The 20492-nt window shown below is 36.6% G+C and overlaps 1 protein-coding gene across 3 annotated transcripts; it reads left to right on the top strand.

Annotated features, from left to right (window-relative positions):
* Positions 1 to 5: 5 nt before the first annotated feature.
* Positions 6 to 20218, top strand: LOC139135876 (POC1 centriolar protein homolog A-like). Of its 3 annotated transcripts, XM_070703640.1 has the most exons (14): positions 26 to 167; positions 322 to 389; positions 2201 to 2285; positions 2767 to 2846; positions 3148 to 3239; positions 4024 to 4132; positions 4335 to 4513; positions 5353 to 5468; positions 6334 to 6467; positions 8764 to 8832; positions 9331 to 9486; positions 10009 to 10095; positions 12619 to 12819; positions 16603 to 20218. In XM_070703640.1, exons 2-14 carry the CDS (start codon positions 387 to 389, stop codon positions 16705 to 16707), a joined length of 1416 nt encoding a protein of 471 aa, XP_070559741.1. In that variant the 5' UTR covers positions 26 to 167; positions 322 to 386; the 3' UTR covers positions 16708 to 20218. The 3 variants fall into 3 exon arrangements, with proteins under 3 accessions (XP_070559740.1, XP_070559742.1, XP_070559741.1); XM_070703639.1 differs by lacking the exon at positions 322 to 389 and having other exon boundaries at positions 6 to 167; XM_070703641.1 differs by lacking the exons at positions 322 to 389; positions 10009 to 10095 and having other exon boundaries at positions 15 to 167.
* The last annotated feature ends 274 nt before the right edge of the window (positions 20219 to 20492 follow it).

Raw genomic sequence — 20492 nt, 5'->3', positions numbered from 1 at the left:
TGAGCATGCGCATAGTCTGACCGCCATACTTGAACTGGCCCAAAGTTTGTTGACTTGATCGTCTACGTGTTTGTTATTGACAAAATCGAGGAAAGTTATACACTTCAAAGGCGTGTCACTTTTTCGTATTAGACTGCTAAAAGGCTGTGAAGATGGCAACAGTTTTGGTAGGTATCGAGAAATCAGACTGATGTAGGTTAGGAGGCCCAGGCTGATTTTGGTCAAATCAGACAACTCTGACATTTGATAATATCTGTCCCTACATGTCCCAACCCGATCATGCTATTCACCGTTTCTTTCAATGCATTGTTCCAACCCAAGGCTTGAACACCCGATAACGGAAATTTCAAGTTCGTAGCTCTAACTGAATTTTTAGAATATCGGTTATGGTAAGTTAATTACCGTATGGTTTCAGATATATTTTGCACTTTTATCAAATGGTCGTTATAATTATATTGCGTTGCGCACAGCTGAACCCCTGTGGAATTCAATTTGTGCAAAAGATCATAGCATACCTCACCCTGTGTGCGTTTAAAAGACAGGAAAGCTGTTAAGTTTGAAAATATTTTTCATTACATGGTGTACCATGAGAATGTTCTATATTACCACTGTTCAAGATTTTGCAATATGTTGTCCCGTTGTTATGAGTGATAATCTTTATATTATTCAGACAAAAAGCCATCGATAAATTCAATTTCGATGTTAATTCAGCCTGTCCAGTAGTACCAGGGACAAAGTTAATATCATTCAGTGTCTTGCTAGTACAGGAAGAAACCAACTTAGTCCTCTAAAGTGCATGGAAACCTTGCTCTACACTTCGACCTTGGAAAATTCCAGTTGTCAAGGGAATTATGCAATATGAATTGCCAAGGACAAATTTTCTTAGAAAATGAACCAATTTTGTCTAAAGCACATGTAAAAGCAATACTTTATCAGTTATTCAATGTAAATGAAACATTTATTTTTCAGAATTGTTGAGTGGAACGGAAAATTAACATCCTTGTAGAAAATTTCTCCATTATTAGTATTACCGGTACTATTAGGTTACAAAGCCATTTTTCCCTATTCACATGGTGATGGTGATGATCACATTGTGGGATACCCAGGGGAGAGTGACTCTGAATGACAGTGTCCAAGGTATTGAATCATGCCAAAACAAAGAAGTGAAGTTAAATTTTGATTAAGTTGGTTATGATTCCTTATTCTGCCTGCATGCATTGTACAACAGGAATTTTTCAGGTCTTTTACACTGAGCTGAGAAAGTGGCAGCAGTAGATTTGCTCACTATCTGGGCATTTTGATGTGTAAGGTTGCCTATGCTCACATATGATAAAGGTTAAGACAACATCAAGGAGAAGCTAATACACCATTTCTCATGAAAATCTGACAGTGTGTGGACAATAAGTGGCATTTTTGGAAATTCTCTTTACTGAACAGCACATTCTAAACATTATACTTTGAGAAAAATGAAGTACTGGTCAAGAGATTTCCAAAAATGCATAAATCAAAATCGACTCTAACAAGAACAAAATTATGAACATGTACAAACTGTGGCTTTCATTCCCATGTTGTTTGTTACTTTCTGCATATGAATACATATTGTGGCTTTCGTTCACACGTTTGTTACTTTCTGCAGCAAAATCTACTCGCATGATAAATAACAGACTTCTGGATCACCTCAGAATGATATAATTTAATTCAATTTAATTGTGAACAATGCTTTAAAACTGCTATAGTCTCATGTGATTTTTTAGGACCCTATTGGTGTGCCAGTTTGATTGATGATGACATTGAGAGTTCATTAACAAGTTACAAGTAAAGAACGATTTGATTTACAGTGACTGTAAACAAACAGTTGTCACAATCATTGTTCCTTTGATCATAAATAGTCTCACTTCTACTGTATATGTTTTGATGTACCATTTGTTATGACTCCTCATTCTACCTCCAGGGTTGTATGAATCTTGATGATTAAATAAGCGGTGAGAGTCATCATAATTATCTTGCAAGCATGTCATGCTGTAAAGAAACTTAAAACAACAGATAGAAAGTCATGCTAATAATTTGAAATTGACATCTTGCAATACATTCTATATTATTGCCATTTACTAGATAGCATCATTGATCAAATGAAAGCATACATGTAATTATGATATACCCGTGAATTTACTTTTTTACTTTTTTTCACCCAAATTTTCAGGAGGACCCAACATTGGAAAGGCATTTCAAAGGTCACAGGGACACTGTGACTAGTGTTGATTTCAACCCCAATATGAAGCAACTCGGTAAGTCTGCCAATGTTATCAACCAAGGCATGTTAGCAAGTCACCGCAAAACATAGGTGGGAACTTGCTAGTATTACCTAATACTTGGAAACATTCTGTTCAAACCCTGTGGATTTTGAATGTATAGAAGCAGTCAGACATGTGGCATGACTGCAGATTGCAGACTACGGATTATTACATTCAATTTTTGTAATGGTGCTTTGGCAAGATGGAGAAACAGTCATGCTTGTTTCAGTTGTAAAGGTTCCTCACACAGTAAACTATTTTGTGTGCGTTAAATATCACAGATATTTTACATTTTAAAATCATTTAATGAAAGAATTAAATGTGTATTCCAAAATCAAATACATGATAATGACTTTGTAAGGATGATTTGCACCTGTTTCAGTCACTCAGTCATCTGTAGACTCTCATTTGATAAAAATTAATAAACAGAAAAATTAAATAAAGTGAAAATAAATATCGTAATTTCTGCCAACAGCTTCAGGTGCTATGGACTCTAATTTAATGGTATGGAACTTCAAACCACAGATGAGAGCATATCGTTTTGTTGGACACAAGGTAACTCTATCCTCTTCAAAGTATAACAAACTTTTAAATGTCATGTTGAGATACTATAGCATATGAACAGACAGGAAGAGTGATCTTGTACAGAAGTAGTATGTGAGAATGACATGTTTCATCAAAAACATTTTTGTATATTTAGACCACAAACAGGTCAAAATTATTAAAAAGGAGTGCAGTTGTATTTTTCATGTGTTCAGTGGTATCGGTCATTTGAACATTTAGTATAATCGTATATTTTCAAAAAGGCTACAATTATAAATTATGACCAAATTGTTTACTTCTTTTGTATTCCTAGGATGCCATCATGGGTGTACATTTCTCACCATCAGGTCATCTTGTAGCATCTGCATCGCGAGACAAAACAGTCCGACTTTGGATTCCCAGTGTGTAAGTCTATATTATTGTGTCAACATTTCATGTGTACTATTGCTTGGCTAGTACCCTTGGGTCCTCTTATTTACATGATGCATTTCTCTACATGAAAGAGGTGAATGTCTCTGTGTGATTGTAAAGGACATGTCTGTGCAGGAAATTTGTGTTTTTAACTCAAAAAGCACTTAGCTGTTTGTTGCAAAATTTCAAACAGAAACATCTTGAACTTTTTTACAAATTCTGACCTTTTTTTGATGATCATTTAATAATAATTGAATTATCATTGATGAATAGGTTAATTGGACAGTCACATGTGCTATCTCCTTACTGAGTTCTGAAACTCATATTGGAAAGTGCCCTCGGCATCCAGAAAGTGTGCATGCTCTACTGAAATTGATGCAATCTCAAACAACCAACATTCACAACAGTGTAGCGTCAGTACATTGGGTGCCACTGAAGTCGTATATTGAGTTCACCAAGGTTTGCTTTGTCAGTTGTTAGAAAGACATGATCCCTACCTTAAATTTTTATCTTACTAAAAGCACACCCCTTTTTTCGGGGGAAACTGTCGAAACTTGAGAGCAAGCTTCAAAATTTTCTTCACTGTTACAGTAATACTGCTATGTCAAAGGATTTTGTTGACAAACTAAAAAAAAAAGTCTCCAATTTTTTGACAACTTACCTTAACTTTGCACACCATTTGAATGTCATCAGGTCTATTTCAGGTGCAAAACCCAAACACTGTGTCATTACTAACATACTATTGTGATTTGAAAATTGGACATTGTCCCATTTACAGGAAAGGAGAGAGTACAGTATTCAAGGCACACACAGCAACAGTCCGAAGTGTAGAATTCTCACCGGATGGACAACATTTAGTGACAGCTTCAGATGATAAATCTGTTAAGGTAGGCAGTAATAAATTTATGAAATATGGATAGTTGAATAACTTAGTAATTTAGACTATAGTACTGTAGCTGGTAATCTTAGAAATCAAAAGTCTCTTGGATTTCTTTCATGATGAAGTGTTTAAATGAACAAGCATCTCCAATGTTGTATCTGTAGTTAATCAAATATTTTAAAATCCAAGACTGGTTTATCTTTACACAGGTATGGACAGTGCATAGACAGAGGTTTCAGTTTTCTCTGAGTCAGCATCAGAATTGGGTACGCTGTGCCAAGTGGTCACCTGATGGACGACTTATCGTGTCTGGTAGTGATGACAAAACAGTCAAGATATGGGACAGGACAAGCAAAGAGTGTGTTCATACCTTCTTTGAACACGGAGGGTTAGTATTTACATGGTAGATTTCTTTCTTCTTCCTGTCTGTTTAGCATTTGGTGAACCAAATGCTTGGATTATCAAATGTCCAAAATACCACTAAATCTCAATCTTTAATTTTCACTTCTCAAACTCAGATTACAAATTCCAATACAAACATTTTTAGTTCAATTCTTTTAGCATGGGTTTAGATTGTAAACACTATTACCAATCTTATTGTTATTATTAGCTGCATTTTGATATAAAATAGGCACCCTTTCTGAAATGTGTTGAAACAGAATCCACTGTATGACATTACAAATGCTGTCTTCTTTTAGAAGAAATATTACTTCCAGCATTTGCCGTCATAATAATTTCAAGTCACCTATTCTTTAATCCTAATGTTGCCAGACAGTGCCACTTCCCAATCTGCTAAGCCTTAGTTAGTAAAGGTGATGTATGAGCCAAGTCTAGGCATGTTTTTACCTATTTGGTTGGTATGATATAGCAGGTTTTGTTAATAAAAATCATATTTACAGTTTACAGAGGTATTAATGGACCGTTAAACATTCAAGTATTTGTTAAAATGCTTCATAGGGCTCTATTATGCCTCACTTGTTTTATCCTACTTGACCTGATCGTGGCATATAAAGTTGGCAGGATAAGGGTATTTATTATGACAAGCAAGAAGTCTATTTGATACTGATGTTGTTTTGCATTAATCATCAGTAACCTAGGGAGTTGTTAGGGTTGATACAGTACTCAGCTAGAAGCTCTCCCTGAAAACCCTCTAAGTTCATATCAAAAGATTCATGTCCACTAATCTTCATACATGCTTTCTTTCACTGTACTGTACACTGTACATAGGTTTGTCAATTATGTGGCGTTTCATCCAAGTGGCACATGCATAGCTGCAGCTGGTACAGACAGTACTGTCAAAGTGTGGGACATCAGAATGAACAAACTATTACAGCATTACCAAGGTGAGCAGTGTGATTTCATTCAAATGAGGTGAAAGAGAAGATCTTAAGTGGGTTTGTTGTTGTTTTCAAATTACGATTAAATTGCAAGAGAGACAGCAGCCTAGGTCCATTTTATAAAAGTGACTCAGTGATGATAAGGACAGCCAAAGTAATGTTTACCTTTTGAGTCTTCAGCAAATAGATAATATCCACCAGATTAGCATGAATATCCAAAATGACAGTTTGGTGTTTGTACCACAATACATATGTGTTGCAGAAATAAACAAAATGACAGTCTAGTGTTTGTACCATACCACACAAGAGTTTCAGAAATAAAACAAATCATTGTCAATGACATAGTCTCTGCTCCGTTAATAAATTTGGAAACAATTAATGGAAATCATGGAGTGATATGAAATCAGTAATCTGGAATGGCTAAAAAAGTATTAACATTGTAATGATGTATGTGAACTGTTGATGCATTAAAGTAAAAATGGAATTAGTTTAGCTTAATATGTGCAATAGTTTTGCAACAGAGGTGGCTATATGTTGTGAGAATAAGTTTGAAAAAGAACAAACTGGCCACTTGACAGCCAAATGAGATTGTATCAGAAAGAAATTTTACGTGCATATACAAAGTCATAGTGTGTGTTACCCTTGTGCCACGTTTCAATGACATTGGTTCAGGCATGTGCGAGTAATGGCTTTGGACATGGAAAAATCAGAACAAAATAGCTGCCTGGCGACCGTAATTGATCGTACTGCTAACAATATTAGATAAGCACGGTACCTAACCTTTAAAAGCACCCCAGACTTCTTCTGCAGGGACTGATAATGATTTTTACTTGAATATTTTGGTTTAAATATCGTTTTTTGTCTCTCACAGCTCACACAAGTGCCGTGAATGGTCTTTCATTTCATCCCAGCGGTAATTACCTCATAACAGCATCAAATGACTCTACTCTGAAAATTCTGGACCTGTTGGAAGGAAGGTTATTTTACACACTGCATGGTCACCAGGTACTGTGTATGTTTTAAAGGTCTCTATCCAAGGTGAAAAATCACTCAAGAAGTGATATGAAGCTTGGTAACAGATACAGTTTAGGGGCGACGTCAAAAGTTCAATGTCAGATAAAAAACTTAATCCTTGGGGTGGGGGGTGGGAGGGTTGACCCAAAAATATACATTTCATTTCATACTGACAGTCTACATCCATTCCAAAAATTTTGAAAAAGTTTTTAAATTAATTCTTATCATTCTTGAATTCAAATTCCACTTAGCATCAGAAATCTCAACCCCTAACCCCAAGGTTACCTTTGACAGCCTGTGGAAATATACATTCAAAACAATGCCACGAGTGGTATCTTGTGTTAATTCTGCAGTTTCTGTTGGCTGATGGTACCAACACAATTTACATGTAAACCAAACTGGTAACCAAAGGAGTAAGTCATACATTTGACAATAACTGTTTCCAAACAGGTGGTAGAGGGACTGATCTGAATAAAACAGACCAACTCATTTAGTAATGATAACTTTTTAATCTTTACGGCCCTGATACGGCTTTTGCGGCCCGAGGTCGTACGGCGGAAGGGCCCGAGCGTGCGAGGGCCCGTACGCCGTACGACCAAGGGCCGCAAAAGCCGTATCAGGGCCGTAAAGGTTTTATCATATACCTTATGGAATGATAAATATGTAGTTTACATAATATTCAACATTGTTTAGGAGATAAAAATGCGTGCGATATCAAAAATTCATCGCCATTTGTGTCATTTTCATAAATACGATGGCCGCTTCCCGTCGCGGATTGACATACATAATGACGTCATTTGTTTACCTGCAGAATTCTAGAACGCGCAAAGCAATATACGTACTATTACATGACCACAGAGATCAAGGCTGAAATTGAGGTGTAAGAAGGACAAAAGCGTGATGTCAGTTTCTGGTAATTTATACTGAACATGCACGCACTTAGTATACACAGGATTTCACTAGAATTTAGAAATAAAAGCCGATGTTACCGGCGCGGCTCCACTGTTGCCACGCGCAACTACGATCTGAGCGAGCAGACGTTTTCCAAATCTCGCGCTGGCTTTGTGTACGAATGGAACGTTTGCGGATAGCAACGCGCGTAGTAACCAGAATCGAGATAGTTCAGAAATGCACGCGATTGCCCATATTTGGGCACCGGGCCGGGGCGTGATACGTAAAAAAAAATGCACGGATCTGAGGGCGCTTTCTCCCATAGCTTTACACAGGCACGTGAATGTAGGTATATGATAACGATATTTAATGAATTGTCTCAACTCAAATATCAAATTTGAAATCATAGAGCACTTGGATTATTTTCAGTCACATCAGATAGTTCAATTGATACCTCTTCCTGTATCATTCCGACAAAATGTTCTGGCATTAGTGTTCTACAAGTTTCTTCAGAGGAAACCATGGATAAACTTACAAACAAATGAACAAACAAATAAATAAATGTGGAGAAAACAATAAACTGAATAAACATTGAAATTATTGACTGAACAACACATGCAACATATTCAAGATGCAACATCAATATCATTACTCCTTAAACTCCCATAAGAGTTGCGACTTAATAATGGCCCATGCCCTGCCATGGTTGATGATATAATTTTTTCCTACCACAAATAAAATGACCGTCTGACCATTAATGAGTAAAAAGCTATACCAGTTAGTTAGAACATGAATAGAGCTCTCATATTCACCCTATAAAATGAATATGCAATCAATAAGAAAGTAAATTTCTGGCAATTTCCAAAATCATGTTGATGCCATTTCTTTTGATGGGCAGTAAATAGACCAATCGCGCAACCTGTTTTTGTAGAGGTGTAAGTTCACAAGTCGACTTGAATATATAGTTCAATCAATTATTTCAATTCTTATTCAATTTATTGTTTTCTCTGATATTTATTTTTTTTGCTTTGTTTATCCTCGCTTTCCTGTGGTTTTATCAACTAATGAGCATGCCTTCTGATATTTCTGACTCAATAGCGCCCTCTATTGACCCATGGTGCACATCAACAGAAATTGTACACAGTTTGACCCTTCATTTCCCTTTCACATATCCAGCAACGCACACAAGGTTGGAAAACCAATTGAAAGTGATGAAAAGATGTAATAAACAATTTTATTGGCTTATAATTGAAAGAGATTAATATAGGCAAAAGTAAAGTCCCATGAGGTGTACATGTTAAAATCTCTTTCTCCATGTACTAAAAACCAGAAATGTCAAAACGTCATTTAACCAGTCTCAGTAATAGTACATTGATGCTATGTTGTAATTTGACAGGGCCCAGCTACCGCAGTTGCTTTCTCCAGATCTGGTGAATACTTTGCATCGGGAGGCTCAGATGAACAGGTGAGAGCTTATCTGCTTTGACTTTCCGTGGTCATGTATCAGTTTTGTCACATTCCCCCAAAAAAATTGAATCGCGACGGCTGTTGCTTTCATCAAGACATATGAAATTCAAACACTTGCTCCTGTTTACCCCATGATTAGCCTGGAAACAACTCAACTTGCCAAGAAGACTGATAATGTTGAAAGCGAAAATGTCAGTTTCCATTAGCTCTGAAAAAATGTCATAGATTTGTTACAGAGCAAAGGGCAAGGGCAGGACCATATCATTGGTCCGTGTATAAACTTCAATACACTATCGTGTTGAAATATAGGTGGATGTCAGGTATGTATTATCAAGCTGTGTGGTCTGTGTAACTTATTTTCAGTATTTGTACGATTTCCTGCAAAGTGCAGAGATTATTAGTAACAAGGCCAAACTATGTTTTTTTCCTGTTTCTAAATAAAGGTATTTATTAGTAACAAGGCCAAACTACGTTTTTTTCCTGTTTCTCTATGAAGGTGATGGTTTGGAAGACTAACTTTGATCAGATTGATTACAATGAAGTTCTACAATCTCACAGACTTCGTACTCTAGATGAGCCAAGACCACACATCCATGATATCCATCCTAGGTCACCTCAATACAAACATCCTTCACATACATCCGCACCACAGGTAAGACAGGAAGCAACATTCATGGAAATATAAATAATTTTACTCTGTACTTCTATTTCTCTGAAATCATATTTGTTGAAAAGTTGTAAATACAATATAGATGAATGTGTCTACATGTTTCCTGTTTGGCAATGGATGATATACACGGTAGCGAATTTTACTCTAGTTCATAAGCAAACACATTTTTTTTTGTAGACACCACGGAGAACCAGTCGTAACCAATACACTTGCATGGTAGGTCTAAGCTGGGAAGTCTCATGCCATGAATGGCGCCCTCGCACAGCAAATTGTTGAAATTTGAAGGGACTAATGTACCATGCAATAATAAAGCCCTCTTTTGACCTTCCAACGTTTGCCACAGCAAAAGTATGTCAGAGTCAAAGCAACATTTTCCCTCTCATTCCATTTTACTTGAATATCATGTCACAAATTTTTTATTCCAATATATATGAACAAAACCAAAAAAATGTAGAAAATAAACCTTTGGCAAAACCACTCACAGACTTTTCACAAATATTCCAGGTTGATGCCAGAACAGAACCAAAGAACATGTCTGCACCTCAACCAAACGTGACAAATGTTGGTCCTGCCATGTTTGCTCAACCACAGGTGAGATGATTAACTCACTTCCCAGCTTAGGGTAACATACAGACCTCCTTGTTATTATGCAAAGTCAGGGAATGCAACAGCACCCTTACTAGAAACATCTCATTTCATCGCTACATTTCATCACCAAACATAGTTTCTTACATCAAAGGGAAACATAGGTACTGCTGATGATCCGTTGCTAGGCCGTTTCTGTCACTGCACATAGAAAAGTGAATTAGCTCCTCTGTGATAAATTCAAAAGAGATATTCTTTTTACCTATCCACAACCAAGTTGCCTGTTCTTTAAGATGAAACATTTAAATAGTGCATACACCTGAGTGTGCTGGCATTATAGATTACAAGATTACTGCATGTCCATACCATGAACTAACAGAAGGAACAGATGAAGTGTTTATGTCGCTGTATCAGTCTGCTAGAAAAGATACATTGTATGTTATACCATAGACCCTCAAGAAAGTTCATGAATAGTTGAAATGGGTTTGTTGCAATTTATGATGTTTTCAGTATTTTATGATTAAGCAATAAACCACACTGAGCAATGGTATACCACAAAATTTTGACTACTTTACGACATATATGCACTCGCTATCGCTCATGCATATAGGGAGTGAACTGGTCTAAACCGCGTGGTATACCCGTTGGCGGAGTGGTGGCTATTACTATTATATCGTAACAATATATTGAAATACTGGCATGAAACGTCAAAAAAGGAAATTTTCTCTAGATATGAGCTCAAGTGTGTTACAACCATGCTATATCGTGAATATAGCATGGTTATTTTCACATTTCAACCAATAAGTTGACTTTAAAGGGACAAAGTTGGCCATTTTTCATGAATTTTGTTTGATGCGAGATACTACTTATATTGTTTGACATGTCGAAAGATACTGATCATTAATTCATTTTTACGATGGTTTCATTGATCATGTCTAAAACCGGGGTCGAATTTATGCATGGTCACCCATTCAATCAGTATCTTTCAACATGTCAAACAATATAAGTAGTATCTCGCATCAAACAAATTTCATGAAAAATGGCCAACTTTGTCCCTTTAATTGTGCCGTCAATATGCTGGTATGATGTAATATTCAATATTTGAAACTAAATTCTTTAATAACGAAAAATACAATCTTTCATAAATATCACGTAATTTGATAATTTTTAACGCCCTAAATGCGTTATGAAGTTGAAAATTGTTCCTGGTCACTTCCAGTCAAGTGATGACTATGTGGCCTGCTATGTCATCAACAAGTCACATGGAATCCTATGGTGCTTATCATGATCAATATATGAGGCATTTGATATAGAAGAAAATATTGTACAGAGTATCCCTGCAAAGAAGGTATTGATAATTGTCTGTGCACAATTTATTTAGCCTTGTTGGACCATGGTGGTCAGTGTGTAATTTATCTGGGCTTGTTGGTGGTATAGTACTGGATCATGATGAGTTTTTTGGACCATGGTGGTCAGTGTGTAATTTATCTGGGCTTGTTGGTGGTATAGTACTGGATCATGATGAGTTTTTTGGACCATTGTGGTCTGTGTGTAATTTATCTGGGCTTGTTGGTGGTATAGTACTGGATAATGATGAGTTTTATTTGAACTTTGTTACGATTTCAAGACTAGACCTTCATATTCAAGTGTACATGTTTGAAAATTTCTTCTTTATATCAGGCTTTTGTTACATGTGTCATCAACAGTTTGTAGGTCTGCTTCCAACAACATTTGAAATACCCAGTACTCAGGTTGTCAACATTGACTGTAGGAAGTAGACCAAGGAATTGTAATTGATACATGCTACAAAAATAGAGATGTTACAGTTCCTGTATCTTTGATACTGAACAATACACACTGTATAGAAATTCATCTGTCACAATAGCAGGGCATATGCATAGACTACACAAATAGTGTTTACTTCAGAAGTTTTCAACCCAGATATTTGTACATTGTGGAACATAGCCATTGCCAATGTTACATAAAAGTCTTGTCAAGTTCTTGTCACTTTTGAACTACTATTATGTTCTCCCTGATACTAAAATAGGACATCCTGATGAGTAAAATTTGTCATACATTTGGTTAGGTTTCCTAGACCTTCACAAGTGTTGATAAGCTTTCCAATCAATGAAGGAAACCAGCGTCCGGGATGACATGCAAGTTCCAGATTGCCAGGAATCCTATCCTCCCTCTTTCACAATGGGTGGTCCCTGCCCAAGGCGTAAGGGAAAAGCGCCCCCACTCGACAGTAATGTAGAGAATGTGTTGTTGTCCTGATGTGTTAACAGCTCTCCTTAGTCTTGTATTATTTAGATGATAAAGGCCTGTCAGTGAGGTTTAATGAATGAAGCAATTAAAAAAAGCAAATGGATTGATTTGAGAATAAAGGTCTTTAAGTACAGTTAATCATCTGTTGTCTCTGCCAACTAACCAAAAAATGTCCCAGTTTTCCAATTTATCTGCTCTGATGTTGTTACATACAGGAAATATTTAATCGATAAGATACTGGGCCGTTTGTCTTCTTATCAGGTTAATGGCTCAGGCAGGAAAGGTCTGCATGACCTTGAGATGACATCAGCTGATATTGACAGGAGAGGTATGGCAGAGACTCAAGGAGGAGAAACAGGTCATTCTGCCCCCAGCACAGTGCCCTTGGAAGAGAGGAACATCCCCTCACAGCTTTCCAGAACACTGGAGCAGATTGTAGGCCAACTTGATGTCATAACACAGGTAGGGACAGATGGTAGCCACAGTGTGAATGCAATCAGAGTCTCACTGTAAGCAGTGAATTATCTTGCTGTGTTCTCAACGTCCATACCTAGGAGGGAAATGAAATTGGAATTACAAAACACTTAACAGTGTTATCTGTCCATCTAATCTATTTTATCAACCAATTTCCTGTTCATGCACCAAAGAATTTTCTTCTACTTTTCGAATTATCAGTTTCTGCCACATATCGATTTCCAAAGGGCTTGGTCAACAAAATATGTGTCCAAGTTTAAACATTTTTTGTGAGCAAGAAAGAAAGTATAATTGAAGGGAATGGTAAATTGTCAATAGCAAGCTTAAACAAGCGAGATGATCAAAAAATGACAAACTGTTCCTGCATCAATGATCACATAATGAACTTCAAGACAGAGAAATATTTTGAATACAAATTGTGAAAATTTTGCACGTTATCATTCATTTCATGAAGCATTATCAAGATGTCTGATGTTATGATCAAAAGACATGTAAAGTTGTGTTAGCCGGACTAATGCTTGTAAATGTACCTTTGAGAGAGGCAAACAGTTTATAGGTATTGTATGTCCTAAGGGTCAATATGAAAGTGATGGATGTGAAAATAAGTGATTTGTGACTGGCATGGTTGTTTTATATCTGTAGGACAAGCTTTCATTAAATAGTTTAGAAACTATTAATACTGGAAAACCTTTTAGATGGGCAATATGAAGTATATAATCTGCCCTCAGCCTACACTTTGGAAATACTAGCGCATGCCCATTGTTGAGTTCTCGGAATCATGTATGTTTATTTCTTGCAAAATGACACAACTTCATTTGAGGGGGGCTAGCCACACAATATTTATGTGTAATCAGTTTACAGAAGTCAGGATTTGTTTATCATCAGCAGTTTGACCCCAGGCATTGTGGTTATTTCGTCACAAAGCTGTTGAAACCTGACCTATTTCCGCAATATGTGTACGTGAGCAGGGAGCGTACTTTATGTGTATGCTTTGGAACTGTACCAACATCCGATAAGGGTACTGAGAACGGGTAGCGTGCATCTGCTAGTGATACCCACTGCTACATTATAAGATGACATGATACTATGAAAGATGAGAACAGTTATAAGGAAAAAACATAGGAGTGGCCAATAACAAGGCTAAACTGCCTTCAAGTTGACATTTCCCCTTGCACCCTATTTTAGTACTGTGCTATATTTAGCTTGTTTTAGTTTCTGTTAGGCAATAATTAATATTGTGTTACATTCCATTCCATTGATGAAACACCTGTTTTTTTCATGACTTGATTGATAAGCCAGCTGAACTAAAAGTTGTCAGTGCTTTGTGACTTTTCATGTGGCTAACGTTATCAAGCTGAATCAGTTATTTATTTACTTTTGTATTTGTTTATTTGTGCAGTGAATACATTTTCTACTTATTTCCATGGGAAACATGAACGAACAGAAGTTGGTGAGGTTGTTGATTTTCATCTGCTAACAGTGTGCACTACTGTTAAACCAAATGTTTCACTTTTGTCAGGTTACTTTGAAGTTTACAGGTACTGAAAGAGAGACTTTGATCAGACAGAGTTTGATATATACCATTGATATGTACAAAAACATAGATATGTAATTCCATGATGTACAAGTCCCCGCCGCGGATGCAGTCCGGCGGGGACTTATAGATTGGGTCCCGTCCGTCCATCCATCAGACCGTCTGTCCATCTATCCTTCTGTCCGTCCGTCAGCAGCCATTTCTCTGTTACCCCTGAGCCGAATTTTTTCAAACTGTGTGCAAGGATAAAGTACTGTGGCATACATATGCACGTCAATTTATTTTGCGATACGATCCGACATTGCCGCTGGGCGGCCATTTTGTCGCAAATTTTTCAGGCTTTTGAACCATAACTCAACTATCTTTGAATTGATTTCGTTCAAAGTTTGTACACAGATAAAGTACTATGGCATATGTGTGCATGTCAATTTATTTGCTGATAGGATCCTATATGGCCACCAGGCGGCCATTTTGTTGCGATTTTTTCATGGTTTTGAACCACAACTCAACTACCCCTTAACCAATTTCACTCACTGTTGGTACACAGATAAAGTACAATCATGGCATATATATGCACGTCAATTTATTTCGTGATATGATCCAATATGGCCGCCGGGTAGCCATTTTGTTGCGATTTTTTCATGTTTTTGAACCATAACTCAACTATCCCGAAACTGATTTCGTGCATTGTTGGTACACAGATAAAGTACCATGGCAAATGCATGTCAATTTATTTTGCAATGCGATCCAATATGGCTGCCAGGTGGCCATTTTATTGCAATTTTTTCATATTTTGAATCATAACTCAACTATCCCTTAAAAGATTTCGTTCAAACTTGGCACACAGACATTGTATTGTAGTGTGCATGTGCATGTCAATTAATGGTGCGATGCAATCAAATATGGCTGCTGCAGTTTATAAAAGTAACTTTTGATCTTGCCATGGAAAACACCAACAGCTATAACTTTACTGTCCCAAGTACACAAACATGACCACCCACAGACCACTATCATATGATTTCCCAACTTTTAACAAATTCACCCCTCTCCCCTGTAATGAAGCTACCAAGCATGTAATTCAATCACCGTCATTCAAACACCATAATCCAGCGGGGACTGTGTCATCAGCGATGACTTGTTTCATAACAGTTTTGTAAGTGTGGTTATTTTGAAGATTGACATGGGAGAAAAAACAATATCAGATACCATCATGTTTATTTTGTTAACAAAAATACAGAGATGGAGGGCAATGATAGACATGTTAGGCATGGTCATTTTGACACTGATGATGAAAGAACTACACCTACAAGGCAGGATATTAAATTGTAAAAGGTGTCATGTCAATTGACATATTTCCTGTGTAGCATTGACTTCAAGACAAGCAAATTTTCCCCATTTTTATCTTTTCTAGTATAAGCACATGTCAACTTTCCCAGACTCTCCTTCATGAAAGATGTCTTTAAACGAGAGTGAAAAAAACAGTAATATTGTTTGTCGTTATTTCAAATAAATCTTTCTAGCTCTCACAAATAATGTCATGTACTTCGATCAAAAATATTCATTAGTTTTGTTAAAGTTGTCTTCTTTTAATTTCATATGGAAACCTTATAAAAATAATCTACAATATAATACCCAATGCCATCTCTCTCAGCAAGCTTCAATATTAATCACTAATGGTCTGGCTTGTAACATGAAACAGGGGAAAATAGGCTTGCTGGCGAGATGAGGTCGGATGTGTCAAGGTTTTCAAGCTAAATCAAACCAGCCAAAAGAAAAACGCCGGAAAATAACAGGAAGTCACTATCAAAAGGTTTTAGTTTTGCTGTGAAGACTTGATTGGATGTATGGTTGTTCTCAGTTTTGTTCAGATTTCGGTTTGAATATACCCCCATCCACTACCTGATGTACACACTAAATCATGGTGCAAAACTTTGACAGATGAACGGTAGAGCCCTGCCAAGGCTACTCGCATAGTTCTCACAAATCTGCCAAAGTGCTTTAGAATAATTGGTCACATCTTTTGGTCAGATTTCTGATTGGAAACAGCTTGTGTGAGACCAGCATCAAACAAGACATTACGCATTAAGTGCAGACTTCCCAGGAAAATATTCCCACGATTATCAACGAAGGAAACAAACAGAATTCAGCAGTGAGCATTTGGCTCACTCGTCAAAAAAATGACCAACTGTCAGATATGTTGCATGTGTTGAATGTCAATGTATTTTTAATTTTCACAGACTGTGTCCATCCTTGAACAGAGAATGACCATGACTGAAAATAAATTACGAGAGTGTTTGGACAACCAGCAGAAGATCACATTGCAGGTCCGTCCCAGCGAATAATAAGCAGTGACATTGGTGACAAAAAAAATCGTGAATGAAAATACTGAATTTCAGGTGTCAAGTGAGACAATGGGTGGATGGATTGAATGAATGAGACTGGCCATGTAGTGTTGAATTTTTTTACTCAAACTTATTGTACATAAATTGTATCCATATAGTGTACCCACATTGATTGTTAAAGCACAACAAAAAATTGCAGGCAGTAGTCAGTTGGTCCAAAGGTAAAAACTTTATCTTCAAACATAGAAGTTTGTATGTTTCCTGGTAAGGTTTGATCAGATTGAATAACATCCTTGTTGTGTGTGCTTAATTCCTTTCAAGATAAACACGGTTTCATAGAAGCATATGAGTCTTTTCTGTTTGTGGAACATTTTCAGGATATCAGTGGAGGTTTGTATTTCCATGTACATTCCTTCCTACTGAGGAGTCAGATGGATTGCATCCAACATTTCATTTTGGACAGAAATGTTGGCTTAGACAGGAAATGACAATGGCATTCAATACAGTCATGTTTTCTTACCATTTGATGAGCAATTGTATATTGTATACATGTATCAAATTATCTAGTAGTCTAGAACCTACACCCAGAGTTACATTTCCCACTTCTGCAAATGTTCATAGAATTTAAAACCTAGGCTCCAGATTATTGCTTGTCTCTTGTTTTATGTTTTCCGTTGTTCACTAGACACTTCAGCTTTGTTCACTGGTGAATTAAGAAGTCAAGTTTCTTGTATATATTCATCTCTTTCACCATGATTTATGTCTTGTTTTCATGTAATGTGCATTGTTTAAATATTTTGTCAAAGATGTCTATTGAATTTGATCTTTGTAATTAGAATAAGACACACTTCACTCCAAAACAAACCTGGCAAAACCATTTGGCTCTGTACATGTTATCTTCCATTGACTTTTCACAGTAGTGTAGAGCCTATACACAGCCACATCGGTATGGAAGTTAGTGCTTCCCAACAAAATTACTCAGCAAAAGACTGGGAAGAAGTAATGCTAGATGCAGTGAATTTTTTCAGCAATATTCACTGATCTAATCTCATACGCCATCCCATCATTTATACATAAAGTCTAAATCTCAGTATGCAATGGATAGAAAGACTAGAATCATTTGATCCATGGAAAGTATTTGATTATTAAAAACTCAAGTACAAACTCTGGAAGATAACTAACGCTTTCATGCTTCCACATTTACATCAAGCTCAAAAGCTTGTTCATACATTGAGATAAAAAAAATACGTACCATTATTGCTGTTGAATAACATTGCTTATCTAGACTTTGTAAATGAAATTTGAAAGAAAAGAAACAGGAATGACACTTTCTGATCTGAAATTTCACCAAGAAAATTTGCTCATACAGAAATGGAAAATATTAAAATTTTATGGTGGGCTTTTTGACCAATGAGTGGAAATCTTTAGTTTTATATCTGTCAGTTTATATTCTGCCTTTTGTCTGCCCGGTAATTCCTCCCAGACAGAACCAGAATACACCGGTGAGCTTTTAGACTTCAGATCGATTAACTTAGATATGTTTTTTTTTATTATACATCAACTTTGGCAATTGAAGGTTGCTCTTAGTGATGCGTGTCCCAGTTGATTTAACAGTCTAGCAGAGCTCCTTTTCAAAATACTTCAAAGATGAATCCCTCACAATGGCGGTAGAAGTCTCCTGGGAGACGTGGAATAAACATAAAAGCATGTCATACGTGCCCCAAGGCTGTGTACATTGTGTACTAATCACAATTGGCCTTTCAGTAAAGTATGAAATGGGTAATTTTTGAAATTAATATTGTATTGCCTTTTCTTTGTCATTTGCCTGTTTTGTATATTTTATGAAGGCCACCTTGTCAATGTTGTAGTCACAAGGATGTTCATCAAGCTTCTAATGTTTTCCATTTAAAATAACATGTACCTGATTGTGGAATGTATCATATATTAACTTATTTTCCATCTTTGTTTTACGAAAATGTTGTATTTTGTGTTCTTTCTACTGTGTTTAAGTAACACAGTTGCATATTTTCAGTATCCATGAATGTAATCATAGCTCTTTTGCCAACAAATTCCAGTGTATCTCCCTGTCTCTTCCTTTGACTATTTTAAGGGGTCCTCCCTGATTAAATTGGAAAAAACAGATGTCCTATCAAAATTCAAATAAACAGAAATATGGAATTATTTTGTCTGTGTTCATTTCTGCCATGTAATTCTACAGTACAGTCTGTGTAAATCCCATACATGATCAGTGGCCTGACATATTTACTATCTTCCAGTTTGCCTAGCAAGATGCTGGAAAGTTTTGTTTCCCAGAACATTGTGATGCCAAATGTGTTGTCTTATTAAAGGAGGACTCTTTGGCATGTGCAGTCAGCTGTCCAACCTGTAACATTGATATTGACATTGACATTGAGAGTTTCTGACTTAAATTGGATAAAAGTTGCAATCTTTCCCTGTTATTTGATTTTAAACTTGTTGCATGTGTAAGAAGTGACTATGTGAATTCTTGAAGTTTTATCTGTTTTCCTCCTCTGCAATGTTGTGGCTGTGCCGTTCAACATAAAATAATCCTCCGGTGTTGAGAACATAGTCTAATGCCTTGTCTTTGTTTCAAACTTAAAACCAAAATGTGTCATGTGAAAACCACACTTAATCATCACATAATTGCTGTCTGTTCACACTCACAGATATCCTGTGTTTCAACATTCATTTATAATATGTCACATTGTATTCTTGCGACACATCCTGCAGTAACATTACTTTTCAGTGTTCACATATTCTGTAGAAATAAGGTAGAGCTTGTTTTTTTCTATGGACTTTGCTCTGTTGTTCACAAGATGATCTGATGACCTCTCAAGGGTCAACAATGAAGACAACCTGTTTGCAGTTTGCAAAAACACTACAGTCACAGTTTGCAAAGGGAAAACATTTCAATTCAGTAACAACTTCCCCAGTCTTTCAATGCATGTTGCTTTCTTCCCCTCAATGTACATGGGTTAAAGTGTCACTTTGATCCTTACTATGCCAATATGGCTGTTAGAATTCAAAATGATTAGTTGAGCCATGCCTTGTGCTGTTGCTGTTTACCTGGGGAAAATCACATACACATGATGAGTTTATGCCCACACTGAGTACCTGCCTTCTGCTAGCAAGAAGAGACTATTGACAGGGAAACACCACTCTGCACAAAATGCAAACAAAAGACTGCCAACAGTTTCAATAAAATCTGACATTGAATATTGATCAGTTTTGATGCACTGGAGCCAAATATATACCTCAACAGGAGTTTGTCTTCTCATTACATCCCCAGTGTAGAAATGTTAGAGCCAAACCGTAGTTTCCCTTCATCAACCCAGTTTCACTCTCTGTTTCTCATATTGTATTACACATGAATCCCTGGCATTTTACAACGTCAGTGAGAGAAATGAAAGTAATACATGATTGCTTCCAGAACTGTTTTATGTGATTTCAAAATCCAACAAAATACAGTCACAAACCTGACAAACTTTAATTTGTGTAGAGTATCAACAAGTTTGGTTGTATGTATGTATGTATGCATGTATGTATGTATGTATGTATGCATGCATGCATGTATGAATGTATGTATGTATGTGTGTATGTGCGTATGTATATATGTATGTATGCATGCATGCAAGCATGTATGTATGTATGTATGTATGCATGCATGCAAGCATGTATGAATGTATGTATGTATGTGTGTGTCACAGTCTGAAAACATCAGATGTACAATGGTAGACATCCATCAAGACCTGATACAATATCTT

Source organism: Ptychodera flava, chromosome 6 (genome assembly GCF_041260155.1).
Source record: "Ptychodera flava strain L36383 chromosome 6, AS_Pfla_20210202, whole genome shotgun sequence".
In the NCBI taxonomy this organism is placed as follows: Eukaryota; Metazoa; Hemichordata; class Enteropneusta; family Ptychoderidae; genus Ptychodera; species Ptychodera flava.
This window is presented reverse-complemented; position numbering and strand designations above follow the sequence as displayed.